This window comes from Ziziphus jujuba, chromosome 12 (assembly GCF_031755915.1).
Source record: "Ziziphus jujuba cultivar Dongzao chromosome 12, ASM3175591v1".
Taxonomy (NCBI): Eukaryota; Viridiplantae; Streptophyta; class Magnoliopsida; order Rosales; family Rhamnaceae; genus Ziziphus; species Ziziphus jujuba.
In genome coordinates this window covers 15,623,185-15,643,945 of record NC_083390.1, presented here as the reverse complement: position 1 = coordinate 15,643,945, position 20,761 = coordinate 15,623,185, and the positions used below count along the sequence as shown (strand labels likewise).

Below are 20,761 nucleotides of genomic sequence, written 5' to 3'. Positions count from 1 at the left end.
CTCAAGACACAGATCTTTTGTAACACATTTTAACTTTCTGACATCCACGGCAAAGACACCTTTTTTGTTTTGTTTTGTTTTTCCCAAGTCAAATCTTCTATCCCAATATCAAAAAATAAAAATATATTGTCATTTATGTCCTTTCTTCTTATCATTTTTTTTTTTCAATGTGTATCTCATTACTCTTTTATATATTAACGTAAAATAAAGAAAACAAGACTTGTATATGTGACATCTTCATTCTTTTATTGACATGTTTGCCACAAAAATGCTGAGAGAGAGAGAGAGAGAGAGAGGTAACACAAGACATTTCCTGGCCCTTTGACATTCTATCAAAATCAATAAAGAAATAGGACAAAAATTTGAAAAAAAATGGATTGAATGAATTACTACAAAAGCCGTGACAAAAAGGAAAAAAATGGGGAAAAAAAAAAAAATAGGTGCAGCTACTTTGGCGTCAAACCTTCTAATCTACAGCTTCCACATACCCCCATTCCAGGCCATCAGATCCTTAAGATTCCCAGCATAGAGTACACGGATTTGCATTCATATGATTTTCATATTCTGATAATAAATATGGATAACATCCTAGTCAGCTGCAAAACATCAACACCTCCTCAGTTTCACAACAAAGTAATCCCAACAAATATCTCAGAACATGAATTTAAATCATCATACATCTCTCTCTCTCTCTCTCATACTACCAGGGATTCTTGAAGTTTATAGCCTCAGAAGCTAGCATTACAATCTTCTGATAGGAATTCCTCTAATCAATATGAAAAGTTCCAATGCCATCTGGCATTAGTTCAGTGATAATCTAGCTGGGGAGAGTTGGATAGATGATAAGCTCTCATGACCGGGGAAAGAATGAAACACATGAAACAAAGGGATAATTAGAACCATAAATGGTGTGGTTTCTACTATTTCTATTGCGTTTACGACTTTGTTGCATTAAGCTGCTTCAGTTTATAATTGAAGTAAACAGGCAGACATTTCTTGTTAACTTTACCATGGCACTGCTAGTTCAATCCCTAAGCTCTCATTAGAGGCATGTCCCTGGTTGCCCCACTAAGGGGGTGTGTTCTGTCTGTATCCACTTTGATCTCACGGTCTAGAGCTCAGTCTCCATCCTATACGCCAGTAAAGTAAGGTGCAGCAACACTCTTTAAATAGGCAAAGGGCCTTTCAGCATCAGTGAATTATGGGATTTTTGAGTAGTTCATGAAGCTTTAAATGGAAAATCCTACTCTGATCTAATAAATGAGACCTGCTTAAACAATTAACATGACTACTTTTCCACGTCAGTAGTTGGATATCGGCCAGTTTGGTGAAAGAGTAGAGAAATTACCGGAGCAAAAAGAATTGTACACTTTCATGTGGTAAGACTTCGTCTAAATCCATCATTTTCTCACAAATGGTTTTTGACAAACAAGCAGCCGCTGGTCACTGCCATTTTGAAGGTCAATCACCCTTGCCTCCCAGCGTACTTGTGTGGCATGTATGCGTGCCATCTCTATTGCTCCCACTTTATCACTAAGAATGACCCATCCCTGACATAAATCATAGGTCAAATGTTAAATTTCTTAAATATCGAAAAAATTGAGTGGGTTCTATGAGGTTAATAATATAACAGAAATGACCGAGCAAGTCATAATTATTTGCACAAGAAAACATGATTTCGTCAAATTCATTATGGGGCTAATCACATGCCAAGTCAACAAGCACCACCAAAGACGAAAACAGGCAAAAAGGAAAAACAAGATTTGACATCAATCAAGCTGCAAAATGGAACGTTATTTGTTGAGAGTTGATTAGTAAAAATAAATAACTAAAATAAAATACAGGAACCAGAAGTGAGGGGGAAAAAGGGACACAACTTTCTGTCTGGAGAGGCAACTTGGCATAATAAACATTTTAGACTAAGAGAGTTCATAGGTAACCTCCTGGAATAATCGAGCATGTGTATAAGGATAGAAGGGATGCAGTAAAGATACCTCAGGGCGTAATATCCTATCCATCTCCAAGAACAAATCCCTCATGCTACACCTGTCTGAACCGAGATGAGAGAGTAGCCCATTTGCATGAAGCATATCGTATGTTCGGGCGTATGTGGGGAAGGGTTCACACCTGCACCAAACATGAATTAGAACTACGAATCTACCTGCTGAAAGCGTCTGCAGCAAAATGAGCATCTATCCACCATCATGTGCAAATTTTCTTTGCCACTTATATGTGCAAGATGTTCATGATGTGAAAGCAGTCAGACCAAATCCTAACCTAAAAGAAGATTTTAATATCAAGATAATCAGAAGAACATCTGAAGAAACTGAAACCAACAACTTACCAATCATGCAAAACACCAGCATACCCTTGATCTAGAATTAGAGGAAGTGTATTAGGAGCTCTGACAGGCACAACATTCATCACCCAGGCAGATTTCTTTTCCTCCAGAAATGCAGCATTTAAACCCCCATAATGAGCACTCATGTCCATAACATTGCGTATCATGTTGAATGGTGGTAAAGGGTCTTCATCACCTGGTCTCTTTGGGTGGTCAGAGAAAATTAAGGGTGTAAGCAAAGACCAATAGTTTTTCAGAGCTGACCTCCACACCTCCAGGTCTTCATAGAAATCTTCAGGCTGAACTCCTGGAAAGATAAAAAGGGTGTCAATATTCCTGCCGAGAACAATTATTTGGGTAGAGGATTGAATGAAAACAAGGTCCCATCAAATCTAAAATAAACAAAAAGGGTTAAAATAAAATTGTTCCATGGTAGCAAGCTCCACCATGAACATCAAAACAAGAAGAAAAGCAAAAAGGAAAAAGTGATCGAAAAATACTTGCCATGAATTTCAATCTCTGCCGAGCTTAATTTGGAACCAGAGGACTTGTTTTGTATTGGAGACCAGTGTTTGCTGTTGGTTCCACTTATACATGACACCAGGGTTCGATAATAAGATTGTGTCTCATGCCCTTCTTTGCATGGTGGAATAGTATGCTTGCTGCAAAAAAGAACAAAAGTAAAATGTCAAGTTAGACACAAAAGTGAACCTTGCTGTGTCCAACTTGTTATGTTATTCAGCACAAAAGAAAGAATCAAAGGAAAAGTGAAGGAAAAGCGAGAAAATAATGCTAGGTTTCTTATTGCAATTGCCAATGAATAACACAAAGAGAGTTATGTAGGCTAATAAGCAAACCAAGTAAATACTAAACGACCCTTACCGTAAAATAATAAATGTAACAAGTACTATAATAGAACCAATTCGGGTCAATAGCATCTCTATGAAAGGTTACTTGAAAAGTTCCGAATATCCAAAAATAAAATTAAATAATAATATTCTAAAATGGAAGAGTGTATTTACTATGACAATACTCACCGAGTTGTATAGCACCTAGAATCAGCAGTTTTTTGCCAAACAAAAGTTTCATCCTGTTGAGCAAGAACACTCCAACAGATTTTCTCAGTCAATTCTTCTATTGGAGTTGACATGCTTTTCTTCTTCATACTCAATGAACTTCCATGTGGATTGCTTGCAGGTGAGGTTAAAACAAAGTAACCTCCAGGCTTGAGTACCCGGTCAACTTCTAGGAGTAGCATCCCATCTGGTTCATGAACTAATCATTGTTAGACACTCAATTTAAGAAAGAAAACAAGACAGGCCACATAAGCTGACCGAATTGCAAAATTACAAATTTACTGAAAAGAACATGTTGTAATGGAAGTGAAAATTTTGGAATGAAGCATCCATGTGTTCAATTGAAAAGCATCAAAACTTCTAGTTTATCCTGTGCATATTCTTGGGAAGTATATATATCCTTCAAAAATTATCAGTTCAGCTTCAAATTTTGTGTGTTTCTGAGAAAAGGTTTGACTGTCTACAAAACGCATGCTACAGTTTGGCTAACGGTATCCAATGGTATTTTTCTAATAAAAAAGATCACACTGTTCAAATACCACTCTCTCATATGAACAAAACCACATCAATTTCTAATATCCCAATTTGGCATGAATTTCTAAAATTTAAGCCCATAAAGCAGTGAATTTCCATCATGAGGCAAACTGCATCTAGTTATACAGAAATTATTTTTTGAAATAAGAGCGGAGAAACTCAACTGAAGAAGAAATTCAGGTAATTTAGTTCTAAGTGCGCCTAGAATGGTTGTGACATAAACAAAAAAGGAGACTGTCAACTGAGCTAAAATTTAATGCTTTCTAATATGGTTACACATGAATAGAGTTAATATAAAGAACCAAAAACACCAAATCTACCTAAAAGATTACCTTTTTTGTCCCAAAGGACTCCACACTGAGCACAGTGAACCATGTCAAATGACAATGATGGATATGGAAGCTGTCTTGTAATGAAGTTTCCAATCATTGCCGGAAGACCTCTCTCAAGGGCCAGCTGAACTTGACTTCCTGTTACCTCATATTCCGCAATACAAACAGGCATTACTCCGAGTGATAATAAATGAGCTCCAAAGCTACCAAACCCACAACCAATATCTAGTACAGTTCGGACCTACAATTGTTTTAAAGGAAAGGTTAACTGAAAGTCCTACTGCACACAATATAGACCTAAAGAAATTTATTAAAAGAATTGTATTTATACACATGTTCAAAAAAAAGTAACACCTAACCTCTGGTTACAGTTTAAAACCTTTTTTTTAGTATTCTGCACAGGCAATATATATAAGTATTCAACAGATGACAGCTTTTAAAACACAATGTTATCCCATGATCACAGGCAGGACTTATCAAGAGAGAAACTAGACTTACACCAGCCTGTCGAAATTCCGACTCACTTCCTAACCCTATCATCTCGGCAATTTGACGAGAATAATCCTTGACACCATCAAAGATCAGACCATCCTCAGAGTGAAAGGCAATTTGGTTTTCTTCAAGTAACATCAACCTGTTGCTCAGAAAGCCAACAAAGAAAATAACATCAAAACCATCCTTTTTACTTACCTCTGTTCTATAGACCTTTGTGAATTTTTTCAAAAGATTAAAAACCAATTAATCTTATCTGAATAATGGTACCTTTTAGTCATGCTTCCAGATGAAAGAAATTGGTCTTTGGTTATCTTGACATTTCCACTCCATATCACATCCCTACCAGCTGGCCACCTTAAGGGGATCTTATAGTCTTTAGGAGGGCGAACCAAACACCGCTCTCCTTCTCTTGATAGTTCACAATGCCGATCAAATTCCTCCCCATCTTTGTACCCAGCTAAAAGATTTGCAGTAACATTGTAACAGGGTACATAATTTTCTCTTTCTTTACCACAAAGGTCAAGCTCCCTTTGCCGAGTAGCTCCCAAAGAGATAGACCTAAGCTCCAGATAATCAACTGCTGCCTGCTCTTTAAGCCGTCTATAGTTTGAATAAATGTCAGGAACTGTGGTGGGAGTTATAGAGTCAAAGGCACTGGAAGATGAAGATCCTAAGACTGCAATTAGTGCGAGTGCAGAAATGAAGCACAAAAGTAACCAGCTGAGCGGCGGTCTAGGGCCGAAAATGACAGATAATTTATTCCACCAGAAGCTTCTCATGTCCAAATTGTTGAACCCCTTTTCAACAATCTAGTTAAATAAAACTTCACTAAATGATCAATCCCTTAAACCTAAATCTCCAAGAACAGGGACAACCATAACCTACTACAGCACACAAGCTTCTATACACGTTACTATGAATCCAGACAACCCCTGCTTGCATTGAAACAATAATTTGCACTTCGTTGCAGATCTTTGTTGCTTCGACAAACCAGCAGACTCAGAGATTTATTTAGAAGTCCATCACAATTCAATTCACAAGCATAACTCAGAATAGCAAAACTGAGATCCCAAATGCATGAGACACAGTACCCAATAATGGATCAGCGATCCACGGAATCCAACAATACAAAGCAGTTATCACGCCACCAAATAATGCCAAAATTTCAGTGAAATATAGCACCCACCCTCCTACAGTATCCAACCTGCAACAAGAATCCAAGATCCACTACATCAGTTTACCACAATTTACGTCCCAAAAACACTCCAGCACAAAGATCCCGAATTCCCATAAAATTTCCTAAGATTCCAACCAACCAAACAAAAAAAAAATTCAAATGCATGAATTTTCTCACACTTACATAAAATTCCAAGATCTCAAAAAAAAAAAAAAAAATTCAAAAAAAATTTTAAAAAAAAAATAATAAAATAATAAAATCAGATCCAATCAAAACCAATACAAATCACCATCCACCAACACAAACACAACCAATGCAAATACATTCCAAAAAGATAAAAATGAAAAAGAAACTCACAAGAACAGTTGTTAGGGTTTTGAGGCTCCTAGCACTTTCGGGGTCGTTAAAGAGTGAGATTGAAAAGCACAAAGCAGAAGGGCAGAGATTAGATTAGAGAGAGAAAAAAAAGTGAAAGAATGAATGAAAGAAAGAAAGAAAGCTATTTTGGGCGAGTCCGAATTTATGGGATTTCTTTTTTTTCAGTAGTTAGTGTTGGGCTTGTATTTATACGTGTGATTGATTGCGTTTGCTTTCACAAATAAATCAGATCCAGGGGGCTCGCTGTTTTAGAAAAACAACCAACACCCTCTCACAGATCATCATTATTTTCTGTTTGCGGCATATATATATATATATATATATATTTTAATCTTAATCAATTTTTTTAATTAACTGAAAAATAGAATATTTGGTTAATTATTTTTAATTATTATTATTATTATTAGTATTTTGGAATTAAAATTTAAAAGCATCTGCTTAGTTCTTGTCGTTTTACTTTTTTTGTCATCTTGTCCCACTACCACTTTCAAATTTATTTTTTATGACAAAATTTTTTTTAAGAAATTGGTTAAACTGACAGGTTTTTATTGTTTTGGCGGTAACGGGTCTAACTTTGGCCGTTGATTATGTGGAGCCGACAAAAATTGTGTGGTTGTCGTTTAACCGTCAGATTGTGAAAGTGAATTAACAGTCGTTTGATTGATTGATGAATTTAAGATTTGGATGGCAGTGAGAAATGGAGGCTACTGAGTTGCTGCTGTACTGACATTCTACCAAAACATTGCCCTCCAATAATTCCATATGACAATGTCACAATCACTGTTTTGAGGCTTTGTTTTTTTTTTTTTTTTTTTTTTTCTTTTGTATTTTCTTTTATTTTTTTAATTCATTTTTATAATTGAGTGGTAATGCCGTAATGGCACTTTTACTTTTGCCCCTTTTTTTGTTTTTTTTTTCCGTTTATTTATTTGGTTAAAATTGATGTGAAATATGTGGAAATTGAATTTTTATAATATAATGTAATTGTACAGTTGTCCATTTATTCTTGTCTTTTTTTCTTCATGTTAAATACTAAAATACAAAATTCTAGTAAAACATGAATTTTAAGTTTCATTTTCTGAATTGAAAAAAAGGAATGATAACTGGAAAAAAAAATTAATTAACCCCATTTTTCTACATATTCTTTTATCGTTAACTACTTTTCTTTCTATTTTTAGTTTATTTATTTTTTTATTAAATAAAAATGAATAAAGAAAGCTGCAAAATTAGTTAAAACAAACCAAATTAATTAACTGGGTGTTTGTGGCGTAAGACTCAAACTTAATTAAGATAAGGTAGAAAATTCTTAAATTGGGTTGGTCCAATTGGTTGCCTACCTTGAAGCCAACTTGCATTAAATAATACAGTATAGTTGTTGCATATTATGGGGCTTTATCTTTGAGAGCATAAGCATTTTTCTTTTTTGTCAGGTAAGAATATGGTTACTTATTCTAACTATTTCTACTCACCCAGAGTAGCAAAGATGGAACCTTAGGTGTACCAATCATAACAATCCAACATTTACTCATCCAAAATTGAAAATGGGAACTATTTATTGTTAATTATGTGATGGTGAATGTCTACTTAAGTAAACAAAAATAGTTGATAATTATAATAAATATCCAATATCCACAATATAAGTTTTACACTAATTTAATAACATCATCTTAAATCTAAAATTTAAAAAAAAAAAAATCATTTGTCGCAAATTATCTTTATCAAAGGGAGGAGAAAAAAAAAAAACTAGGATTATTACCAATAGGACTCACATAGTTATGCAACATTTTAATTGGTTACCCTTATGAATTTACTAATTAAATTTTTAGTTTAGAAAAGTTTAAATATTTTTATTTTTTATAATAAGTAGAAACAGAATTAAATGCAACAAATTACAATATGACAGCAGTTAATCCCACTCATAATTAATCCCACTCATAATCTAACCCACTTAACTTTGGGAATTTAGCATAGAAAAATGTTCAACTGCCATTGTTACCAAAAAATCTACATAATTTATTCACCACAAATCACCAATCATAAGGGGGAATGACAGATGAAGAAACTGTCAAAGTGTCAATATATTTAACCAAAAGAAGGAAAAAAAAAAAAAAAAAATCTGTCAAGTGTCAACCATAGTTCTTTTTCTGCCATTATCAGGGCTTGTCGATTTAGTCTAGCTGGCAATGCTCAAAATAAAAGTGGTAGGTGGATATAAATTCCAGTTTTATATATCAAAAACCTGGAAAATTTTCTAAATACTCCCGGAGTACTGACCACTCAGTACTCCTACTATTCACCAATTGACACATTTCTTGCCTTTTCCACTTGGGGCAGCTCCTTCACTTCTCCGTTTATTTCATCTTTCTAATCACTTCTCAACAAATCGGCACGGCCATGTAGCGACCCATTTGCGAGCCACGCAGTGGGATTGTAGTGCAATTGGAGGTAGAGGAAGGGCTGAGCCAGAGAGAGATCATTCGAACAGCAATATTAGAGATAATAAGAGACGGCTTTGCTTTGATGCAAGGGCCTCATCTTGAAGTCTTAACAAAGTTTGGAATTCAAAATTCAAAAGTGGGAGAAGAAAACACTGTGTATATTTTAAGTGACCTAGAGGTGTTTGTTTTGTGTATATAATTAGATGTCCAAAAAATGATTGATTTAATTTTGGAATTTTTTTATTATTATTTTTATTTAATTTTGGAATTTTTTTATTTTGAGTTTTTTAATAAAATGATTATTTTGGTTCAAAAATAGGGAAGCTCTAATCTATGGGTGGTACGGTTCTTTGTAACAGGCCAAACTAGCAGAATTCACTTTGAGCCTTTTTTTTTTTTTTATTTTAATAATTATTTCCTGGGGTGTAAAGGGGAAACAAATTTGGACTTCAAAAAAAAAAAAAAAATAACTCGTAATCCATGAGCAAAACCAATAACTCTTAAAAGCTACTTGAGCAAAACCATTTTAATCTATTTTTTTGGGAATCTAATCAAGTGAAATACAATAAGTCAATTTATTTATTTATTTTTTAAAAAATGTAATCCATGAAATTATTTGGCCAGTAAATTATTTTTTTCTTTTTTAGGAATTAAATAGGCAAAGTGTAATTAACAAATAAAATAAAATAAAAACATAATAATAATGAATCAAGACACCATATTTTACGTGGAAAATCCTTCAAAATGAAGGGTAAAAAACCACGGGACCAAACTCTTCACTAATGAAATTGAATGGGTTACAAAAAAAATTTCGGCTCAGAGTGATGATTACAATAAAATTTTGGACATTATCCAAACGAAAGCAAATTTAAAGAAGTTTAATTGCATTCCTACTCTCCTCTTTCTCAGAAGTTGATCCGTTGATGATGATGATGATGATGATTGAGGAGTAATCTCTTCAAATATGGTGGATCACATAGTATGGATCCTCGGAGCCACCTGAACATATAATGTCTTCTCAAAAGAGTAGTAGTATTTGTCTTCCAACAAAACATATATAGTTTCTATTACACCATATAGTTTTCTGCTATTCTTTTCTTTTATGCTCATAAAGAGTGCTTCCCAAAAATAGTTAAGTTGCATTCCTCCTCTTTCCCTTTTTTTCTTTTTGTTTTTTCATTCTCTCTCTCTCTCTCTTTTTTCATTCTTTTTTTTTTTTCTCTCTCTCTTTTTTTTTTTTCATTTTTTTCTCACTCTTTTTTGTTTCCTTCTTTTTTTCCCCTCTTTTTTTTTTTCATTCTTTTTTTCATTCATTTTTTTTTTCTTCACTCACGGAGGGAGGGAGACAACCTGACGACCAAACCAACCTTAATAAAAGGTGTTGTCATGAGTTATATTAATACGACTCTTAGGAGTTAAGAGTTTGTGATTAATATTTCCACCGGCTTCTCTTTAACCAAAATCTTTGCCAATTGTAAGTATGATGTTGTTCTTCATCATCGGAGAGTATTATCTGCAATATAATATTGCAACAAAATCATTGAAATAATCTAGGAAAAAAAAAAACAATTTTAAAATACGGAAAAGGTGAATGGAAAATTAACTAAAAAAGCAATGGATTAATGGACCAAGAACTTAGAAGATTAATTAACGAACTAATAAAACTTAAGTTAAGAAAAACTGAAGAGAAAAATTATGAAAAAGAACTATTAGTAATGAACTATGAACTTAATTAAAGAAAAGACAAATGAACTGAGAACTTGAACTAAGAACTTAAAGATTGACCCAAAAAAAAAAAAAAAAAAAACTGAGAACGTAAAAAAAGATTAATGAACTAAGAACGTAACAAAAGACATATGAACTAATAATCTGAAAAAGTACTCGGAAAAATTAAAAAGAAAATTAACATTAATGAACTAACAATTTAAGAAAAAAAAGGACAAGAAAGTTGCGAAAAAGCAGTACAAGAAATTATCAAAAAACTTAAAAGAATCAGAATGGAAAGATAAAATCAACTATAAAATAGTAATTAATGAATTAATAACTTAAAAAGCAAAACTTTGAACAGAATGTTAAGTAAAACAGCACAATAGAATAAAATTACAAATAAACTAAGAACTTAAAAAAAAGAAAGTAAAATTGAAAAGAAAGTAACGCAAAACATGTATGAACAAGAACTTAAAAGAAAATTTGAAAAAAATAATAATAATTAACAACTTACAGTGAGGAAGAAAACCCGAAGAGAATGGTCCGCAGAGAGGTTTGAGAACTCTCACCATTCCTATATATAGGCCTTCTGATCTCAAATTCTATTCTCAACTCTATTTCAAGTCAATATAGGAATAGGATTATACTTTAAATAGACTTCCTCAAAAAGAATAAATAGATTTATTTATTTATTTACTTTTCACTTTTATTAAGGGCAAAATTGACATTTCGAATGTCCACCCCATCTAATAGACCTGGCAATTTGGATCATGACACGGCGACACGACTCGAAAACGATACGGAATAAATGGGTTTGGGTTTATTATAAATGGGTTCGGGTCATAATCGGGTCAACCCGTTTAACACGATTATTAATCGTGTCATTTTCGGGTTGACCTGTTTAACTCGAAATTGACCCGTTACGACCCATTTATTAATCGTGTCATTTTCGGGTTGACCTGTTTAACACGATTATATACCTATTACAACCCACTTAAATTTAATTTTAAATTAATATTTTATCACTAATATAATATTTAATAACTAAAAAATTTTATAAATTAAAAATTTTATAAAAATAATTTTCTATTACTAATTTTTTAAAAACAAAAAATACATCTTTAATAAAACAAAAACATAAAAATAAAAAAAAATAAAAAAAATTTCGGGTTAATAGGTTAATTTTCGGGTTAACGGGTTAATAGGTTAGTTTTCGGGTTAATAGGTCAATTTCAGGTTAACGGGTTAATAGGTCAACATGACCCGTTAAAATAATCGTGTTAAACGGGTCGTGTCGTGTTGACCTGTTTATAAACAGGTCGGGTTAGTGTTTTAGGTACCTGACACGATTAATAAATGGGTCGTGTTCGGGTTAGGTATTTTTGACCCGATTATTAAACGGGTTGACACGAACACGACCCACCAACCCGAATTGCCAGGTATACCATCTAATTGTTAAAGTAGGAACTCATAATTTTAAAAAAACGGTGAGAGTTTCACTACCATCCGCTACTAAAATGGAAATTTTAAATTGAATGCATCTATTTTATTTTTTGATTTTTATATATTAAACATATAATATGGAAAATGAACCTTACGTTGTATTATCATAAAAGATAGTTGAATCAAGTTTTATAATTCCATTTTTTTTTAACGGATATGATTTGATAATTTTGATCATAGTTCTTATTCCATTTAGAAAAAAATAAAAAAAACACTAAAATAAAGCATCACAACAATACCTAAAAAGGATTCAAAACATTTATACTTCCATATATATATTTTTTTAAATGGACATGATTTGATAATTTTAATCATATTATTTATTCCAATTTAAAAGACAAAAAATAGTAAAATAAAGCATCACAACAACATTTTGGTGGATTCACAACATTCACAAAAACGTGAAATTAATTTTTCAAAATAGATAGCATCCAAAAAGTGTTAAATAATGAGTAGCAGTAGTTCCTCTTAAGCTACATGATTAGCATAATTAGTTTTTTCATATTTAATAAGTGCAAAATTAATTAGATCATACCCCATAATTTCCCCTTTGGTGACATTGTGGTGGATTCTGCCAACTGCAATATCATCATTTATTGACATCTTTAGTGCAAAACAAATCAAGTAGTTCCGAAATTACATAGTTCCTTTCACAAATTTTCATGAAATCCTTATTTTAAACATAATTTGATAGGTTTTGTAAAAATATATAGGTAGTGACAAGAACACCTCATTTTGATTCCCTCTAGTAGCATAGGGAAGTTGTTCAGTATCCTATCATCAACTATTAACCACCATACTAAGTGCATTCTTCGTGATGTCCTTTCACTTTGTTCTATACATTAAAATGAATTCAAAAATTTGAAAAAAATTTTTATGTAGTACCCTTAAATGAGTGACAATCTTAAAAAAAAAAAAAAAAAAAAAAAAAAAAAAAAAAAAAACCACACAAATGGTGTGGGCTTATTTTGTACAATAAGCATGAAGGTACATAATTTTTCTTCACCAGATTATGATGTATCTTCCATAATAATTAGACATATGTTCAATACAAACCCCTTGAATTTGATAATAAGGATGACATTTCAACTTGGTCTACATGTTCCATGGTTCAACTCTCTTATGGCTCTATGAGACAGTCTTCAACACCTTCATCAAATAGCAGCAAATCCAATGCTCTTCTCTTCTCATCCTTTCTCTCTCTTCTTTTCAAAACCTAAAATTCCCATCCCAAAGGCAGTCTTCAACACCTTCATCAAATAGCAGCAAATCCAATACTCTTCTATTCTCATCCTTTCTCTTCTTTTCAAGACGTAAAATTCCCATCCCAGCTGCCTTGAGACTTAAGGCTCGAGGAAGTTCCCCCACCAAACCAAGGCTTAAGCCTCAGTATTAGCCTCCGCTTGAGCACTAGCACATATAATCTCAAGGTGCTGGATCCGTGCCTTATCTTGAGATGCACACCTCAGACATTTTTGATAACCATGTCCAGAAAACACAATGTCTCATTGACACTACGCTCAAGCAACATATTTGTGGAAACCCATAGGTTCAAATAATACCTAGCCGTCAATCTCATATATTAACCTAAAAGGTAATAAGCCTCTTTTATATACAAATAGGTTACAATTAGTTAGAGAGAAAAAAGAAACTAACTCCTGATTTCTAGCTAGCTACAAATCAGCAACTAATTTTATCATACAAATATTACATATATTTCCAAAAATAGAGTTTCCTAAACAGTAGGAAATAAACACGTTTTTCCAACACTCCCTCTCAAGTTGGAGTATGGATATCAATCATGTCCAACTTAGATAAATGTTCTTCAAACATAACTCGTGGTAGACCTTTGGTTAGAAAATCAGCAAGTTGTTTTTTGGATATAACATAAGGTATACACACAAGTCCTTTTTTGACCTTCTCTTTGATGAAATGTCTATCCACTTCCACATGCTTAGTACAGTCATGATGGGTTGGATTATGAGCAACACTGATTGCTCACTTGTTGTCACAATACAACAGCATGGGATTCTCACTTTGAAGTGATAACTCACTCATAATCCTTTTCAACCATAGAAGTTCACATATTCCTTGTGTAAAAGCTCGAAGTCTAGCCTCAGCACTACTCCTTGCAACCACTGGTTGTTTTTTGCTTCTCCATGTCACTAGATTACCCTATATAAATGTGTAGTACCTGGTAGTAGACCTTCTATCATTGGCTGATCCAGCCCGATATGCATCAGTAAACGCCTTAATTTTCCTTGAATCATTCTCTTTGAAAAACAACCCCTTTCTTGGAGTTTTTTCAAGATATCTCAAAATGCGATGAATTGCTTTGAGATGCTCTTCATGTGGCTCATGCATAAATTGGCTGACCATACTATCAGCATAAGCAATATCAGGTCATGTATGGGATAAATAGATTAAATGTCCAATCAACCTCTGATATCTTCCTTTATTAACAGGGATCTCTCTTTTCTTATATCCTAACTTGTGATTCTTTTCAATAAGTGTATCTACTGGTTTACTCCCCAAAAATCCTGTCTCTTTAAGTAAATCAACAATATATTTTCTTTGTGACACATAAATATCTTTCTTTGATCTTACAACTTCCATACTGAGAAAATACTTCATAGGCACGAGATCCTTGATTTCAAACTCTTTAGCTAGAACCTGCTTCATTCTTTCTCCTTCGATTGTATCGTCTCCAGTAAGTAGAATATCATCAACATACATAATTAGGATTGAAAATTTTCCCATATTGAGATTTTCTAAAGAACAAAGTATGATCAGTGTGAGCTTGAGTGTAGCCGTACCTCTTTACTATTTTTGAAAAATGATCAAACCAGGCTCTAGGAGACTGTTTTAACCTGTAGAGGCATTTTTTAAGTCTGCACACATTCTTTACCCCATAAACATCTTCAAAACCTAGAGGAACATCCATAAATACTTCTTATGCCAATTCCCCATTTAGGAATGCATTTTTGATGTCTAATTGTAAAATTTTCCAATCTAAGTTTGCAGCAAGAGAGAGAAGAACTTGAATCGTAACACCTTGTCCCAAAGCACACCAAAATTTTTGCATGTTAACCGAGGTTGATAGAGTTGACCATTGACCAAGTGAGTCAAAATGTTGTCTTTTTCCTCCGAATGGAATTTCACTTTGACTGAGACACCATTGTGAAGTACACATCAACTCAAGTCTGTAGACTAGTAGCACATTGAAAATGGAACTACGGTTTGAAAGTTACAAATAAAATGAGATGCGATCCAAACTATCCGAGGGTGCCAAGTTTGACTTTTTAATTTTGTAAGATTTTGGTTTGACTCATGTATGGTTGTAAAGTACTTGTAGATACGAGTCCATAAACTAGTGGCACGCCTAATTTGAACATTTGGTTGAAAAGTTATGGACATGCAAAGTTTTCCGAATATCATATTATTTTAATATATTTTTAAACACATGAATAATATGAACAGTGTGTGCCACGTGTCATGTTCTTAGCCAATCCCATGAGTGAATAGTGTTACTCACGAGTGGCTTTATTTGGCCTGAAACGCGTGTGGGCAATGGGGGAGAAGAGAGAGAAAGAGGAGAGAGAAAGAGAGAGAGGAGAGAAACCACCACGACCAACCACCATTGTTGACAGTCATCCGGTCATTTCTAAACCACACGTGCCAGCAAGCCATCTCCGCCCTTCCATTTCAGGCTAACCCCCAAAATTTCAAGGAGACCCGACCGCCGATGCACCAGGATTGGAGCTTTTTTCGGCGAGCGGCCGAAATCTTTTCAACCTCGATTTCTCCTAAACCTAACCTCTGTTTGCCTCATCCATTCTCCGATCTACCTCCCTACCAAAAATTACTGCTAGTGGCCACCATACGCGCCACTAGTGGTGGCGGTTGCCAGTGGGCATGGTGGCTCGTCGGAAACCTTGATTCCGACGAGTCCCAGGTCACACCACCTACCTTTCCCCACTACTCTGAACCCCCTAAACCCAAATTCGAGATTGGTTTCCTCCAATTCAAGGCGGTTTATGAGAATCAAGGACCTAAAGTCTGAAATCTTCCTGGTGAGATTCCGGCCACCTCGGATCCGATCTCCAGAAGGTAATGGTCAATCCTTAATCCTCGTGTTGTCAGCTTCATTTCGATATATTATTTGCGATTTTTGGTTACCATTTGTATTAGCTCCCCTGGATAATCGTGTATAATTTACCTGATTAAAATATTAATTTAATCGGTTTTGTGTGTTGTTGATATTTTAGGAGCACGTGTGAATTGTGGAATCGATCCTATGGAGGATCTTAATTGAATTGCGTGCTCGAGGTGAGTGAACCACCTTCAATGTTATTTTCAAGTGTTAAATTATATATATTTTGTGATAATTAAATGTCTGGATTTAATATTTCATGTTTTAAATGTTTAGTAAACTTATATTTGAAATTTTGATGCCAAAGTGATTGAATTAAAGATATTTATGCATTAAGAAATATTTTGATTTTAAGAATATTATGGATTTGGAATTTTGTTAATAATTGTTAAATTTTATTGTTGGATTATTGTATAATTAAAAATGTTTCATGTGAATTTTAATATATGCTTAATATTTAAGAGAATTTCCATTTTAATTTAAAATGTCAATTATGGTAATTTTAATATATGTGTTGTTGCCAAAATTATATTTGGAATTTAAACGATTTATGGTTTTAAATCCTTATAAATTATTGTTTTGTTTATTATAGAAATTATGATGCATGATAAATGTGTTTACATGATTTTAAGAATATATGAAAATTCATGAGGTTTTAATATTATTTTGGTATGGATTGATTTGTCAGATTTGAAGGGAAATAATTATTTAAATCTATTATGCATTGAGATGAATTTCGTAAATTATTTTATGGTGTTAGAAGATTTTGGATATATATATATATATATACCATCGGATTTTGAGATGATGGACTAATTGATGAATTGAAATTGGTGGGTGTTAGCCCTTGTTTTATGATAATTGGAAATAGTATATATATATATATATATATATGTATATGATTTTATTGGTTTTAGACGCACCCATACAGTACCAGTGTTTTGTAGTTGTGGATGTGAGTAGCGCGCAGGTGGATTGTTATGAGCGTGCAGGTTTATACTTTCCCGTGGCTACCATCGAACCGAAAGTAGGCAAGTTTGAGATTGGCCATAACTGTCCCATTCCATGGCCAGGATTGAGGGTTATAGCATCGGTGTTGCTGGGACACCGCCTGGATGCAGGTTCTCTCTTTAACCTCCCCATCAGTCAGTGCTTTTGGACGCTAGGCACCGTTGGACATTACTGATATATAATATGGTGCGTCAAGATATTCATGATTTTCAAAACAAAATATTTTATAATCGTATTTAAAATGTGTTAAATAGTATTTTTATAATTTATTTCAATTGATGATTTAAAAATGCAATTTACCTTGATTTTAATATTTAAATTGATTTGGTGTTGTAAAACAAATTTTATTACGTTTTACCACTTATTCAAATAGATGTTTAGATTTATCTAAATCTTTCTTCGATTATTTTCTTGATTTAATTGGTAAATTTTATAATTTATATATTGAGTTTATTTATTGCATCTTATGATATCCTATTCTAGATTTAATAATTAGTTTTCAAAGTGTTTCCAATGTAAGCTTGAGTTCTAGATTGTTATTTGCATTTTATGTGCATTTTAATTTATTGCATTTTATTTATTGAATATTTCTTTGATTATTTCTAATATGAATTTCATTGTGATTTTGCTTTATTCTATTTATGACATTGTGTTACAATTTTAATAATTGTTATTAAAATTATCTTTTATTTTTCATTATAAATTTAGGTCCTTAAATTATTGTATTTTGTTTGCAATTTATTTAATTAATTATTTCTTGATTTTTGAGGTATATAAATATTGGGTTTTGTGAAATATTTTAAAAATGGGGACATTTCCATCTAAGTGAATTGTGAGGGTTTTGAGAGAAAATAGTATTTCAATACTTAGTAATTATTTATTAACTTATTTATCATTAATTGATTAAGTTTAATTTATTGTTATGTTATTATTAGTATTGTATAATAGATTGGGTCACTCATTGAGATGATTAGCATTTCATAGTTTTAAATTTTATTCCCCTAGGCTCAGGTTGTAGACGTTGATCGATCAGGGGTGAGCTCAATGACTTGTTCGTTTCTGATAGTCCCAGACGTCTTCATTTCTTCTTTTCCTATCTTGTAATATTTCTTTCTATTTTGTGTTGTAATAACTATCATACCTAGAACTTTATAAATGCTCTGTATACTATGCTGGATGTGTTATTTAATTAGTTATGCACTGATTCCCTGTTATTTAATTGAAGTGCTGCAAACTTGTAGAAATAAATTGTTGTAAGGTGGGAGGAATAAAGTGGTGCATATGAAAATGTGTTTTCTGTGCAAGGGATTTTGTGGTAAGTCTAATCCTTAGAGGAGATACTGTCGGATTTTCCTTGAAAGGTTCGGTAGTGTTTTCCTAGGATTAGGATTTGTCTAGGGTTCCTGTGAAGAATTTTGGACGGGTCCTTACATGAATAGTATTGAGTTTTGTTACTAGGGCAAAAGTTTCTTGACAGTCTATTCCATAGGAATGTGTGAATTCTTTTGCTACCAAGCGGGCCTTGAACCTTTCAATAGAACAATCCGAATTATACTTTATTATAAGCACCCACTTGCATCCAACGGTTCTCTTTCCCTTCGGTGTTGCTACACATTCCAATGTTCCGTTTTTCTCCAGTGCTTTGATCTCCTCCATAAATGCTACCCTACATTCTGGAATACTCAATGCCTCATGAATTGACTTAGGAATCACTACATTGGACAGATTAGTAACAAAGGCTCGATAAGATGGAGACAAATTACTATGGTACAAGTAGTTTGAAATGGGATGAGAAGTACATGTTCTTTTTCCTTTTCTTAGAGCAATAGGAATATCTAAATCCTAAATTGGTAGAGACATGATCTGCAGGAGTGTTTTGATTTGAAATATCAAGAACTGGTGGATCCAATGACTGGCTCTGCTTATGTGTGTGAAGTTCTTCATTTTCCTTCCTTTTCCATCTCTCATAGATAAGTAATTCTGGACTTTGGACTTCTTTCTCAGTTCTTTTGGTGAGTGGAGATAGGCTCGAGTGACACAGCAGTAGTAAAGGGAAAAAAATGATCTAATGGCGGAATAGACACAGGTTGGGGACTTGGGGAGGTGAAAGAGCTCACAGAGGTACGAAGAGTATCTTTAAAATTTCAAAAACTCTCTTCTATTGTCACACTCTCCCCCTGAAGTGAGTTTTTGGTAAAGTAAGGCTGATTCTCAAAGAAGAAGACATCCCTACTAACAAACATTTTCCTAGTTTTTAGGTCAAAATACTTATACCCATTTTTTGTTGGTGAGTAGCACAAAAAAACACATTTGACTGCCCGCGGATCAAATTTACCTCGGCTATGGGAATATATATGGACAGATGAGATGCACCCAAATATTCTAAGTGGTAAATTAGAAATCAAATGGTTTGTGGGGTAGATACTTTGAAATAATTCTAGGAGCGTCTTATACCCTAAAACCCAAGTAGGCATCCTATTGATGAGGAATGATGTAGTGAGTATAGCTTCCCCTCAAAAATTTTTAGGCACATTAGTAGTGAACATCAAGGACCTAGCAATTTCCAGTAGGTACTTATTTTTCCTTTCAACCACCCCGTTTTGTTAAGGGGTGTCTACACAACTACTCTGATGAACAATTCCCTCACTTTGAAGAAATTTACCTAGAACAACTTTAAAATAATCTCATTATTATCAGTTCTGAGAATTTGAATTTGGGTTTGAAATTGAGTTTTGACCATTGAACAAAATTTTTTAAACACTTGTTCTGTTTCAGATTTTGCTTTCAAGAGGTATACCCAACATAGTCTAGTATGGTCGTCTATAAAGTTAATAAACCACCTAGCTCCTGAAAAATTTTTAATTCGTGAGGGATCCCATATGTCACTATGTATTATCAAGAATGATGCTGAATGTTTGTATGGTTGAGATGGAAAAAATACACGATGATGTTTAGAGATTTGACAAATTTCACATTGAAAAGAAGAGGGATCTTTATGGAAAGCTAGGGTGGCCGAGTCTATAATGCCACAATAAGATATTATTTTCACATAAAGAAGCAGAAAAAGAAACTGAATTTTGTCTACTTAAGTCTTCCTTATCAAGGTAGTAATGTCCTCCATACTCTTTAGCATTGCCAATCATCTTCCCCGAAGCCAGTTCCTGAAATTGACACGAAGAAGAACTAAACTTAGCAACACAATTTTGGTCATTTATGAGTTTGCTAATGGATAGAAGGTTTCATGAAATAGATGGAACATGAAATACATACTTTAGAATCAGATTTTTTGACAATTATTGAACCGTTCCCTGCTATTGTGGGGAACGAACCATCAGCAAATTTTACTTTCAAGTGGCTAGTACAAGGAGTATAAGAAGTGAAGAGTGTGGAACAACCTGTCATATGGTTTAAAGTACCGGAATCTATAATCCACGGAGTTTTGTCCTCAGTTAGCATACCGAAGGACTGAGAAAAATTACCTTTCTGAGCAATAGTGGTAGATGGAAGGGATTTTGAATTTAGGAGTTTCATAAAGTTTTCTAGTTGCTCCTTATTGAAAGAAACAGGAGCACTTTCTGATGTTGATTTCTCAGAGGTCGTTTGAAGAGCTCTGCTA

General features: G+C 33.5%; 2 protein-coding genes across 8 annotated transcripts; both read right to left on the bottom strand.

Moving 5' to 3' along the window:
* Positions 1 to 297: 297 nt before the first annotated feature.
* Positions 298 to 6,607, bottom strand: LOC125418591 (probable methyltransferase PMT5). Of its 7 annotated transcripts, XR_007237539.2 has the most exons (11): positions 6,313 to 6,607; positions 5,046 to 5,982; positions 4,782 to 4,917; positions 4,284 to 4,524; positions 3,379 to 3,604; positions 2,846 to 3,003; positions 2,345 to 2,648; positions 1,995 to 2,127; positions 1,349 to 1,550; positions 1,010 to 1,130; positions 298 to 596 (listed from the first exon to the last, which is right to left on the bottom strand). XR_007237539.2 is itself a non-coding variant. In XM_048462437.2 (9 exons), exons 2-9 carry the CDS (start codon positions 5,555 to 5,557, stop codon positions 1,401 to 1,403), a joined length of 1,860 nt encoding a protein of 619 aa, XP_048318394.2. In that variant the 5' UTR covers positions 5,558 to 5,982; positions 6,313 to 6,607; the 3' UTR covers positions 298 to 1,400. The 7 variants fall into 7 exon arrangements, 1 of the variants encoding a protein (XP_048318394.2); XR_007237535.2 differs by having other exon boundaries at positions 705 to 1,550; XR_007237537.2 differs by having other exon boundaries at positions 1,010 to 1,550.
* LOC112493087 (retrovirus-related Pol polyprotein from transposon RE1) lies at positions 5,826 to 14,717 on the bottom strand. Its single transcript, XM_060813150.1, has 3 exons — positions 14,473 to 14,717; positions 14,176 to 14,361; positions 5,826 to 5,982 (listed from the first exon to the last, which is right to left on the bottom strand). The coding sequence occupies exons 1-3, from the start codon at positions 14,715 to 14,717 to the stop codon at positions 5,826 to 5,828; spliced, it is 588 nt and encodes a 195-aa protein (XP_060669133.1).
* Between the last annotated feature and the right edge of the window lie 6,044 nt (positions 14,718 to 20,761).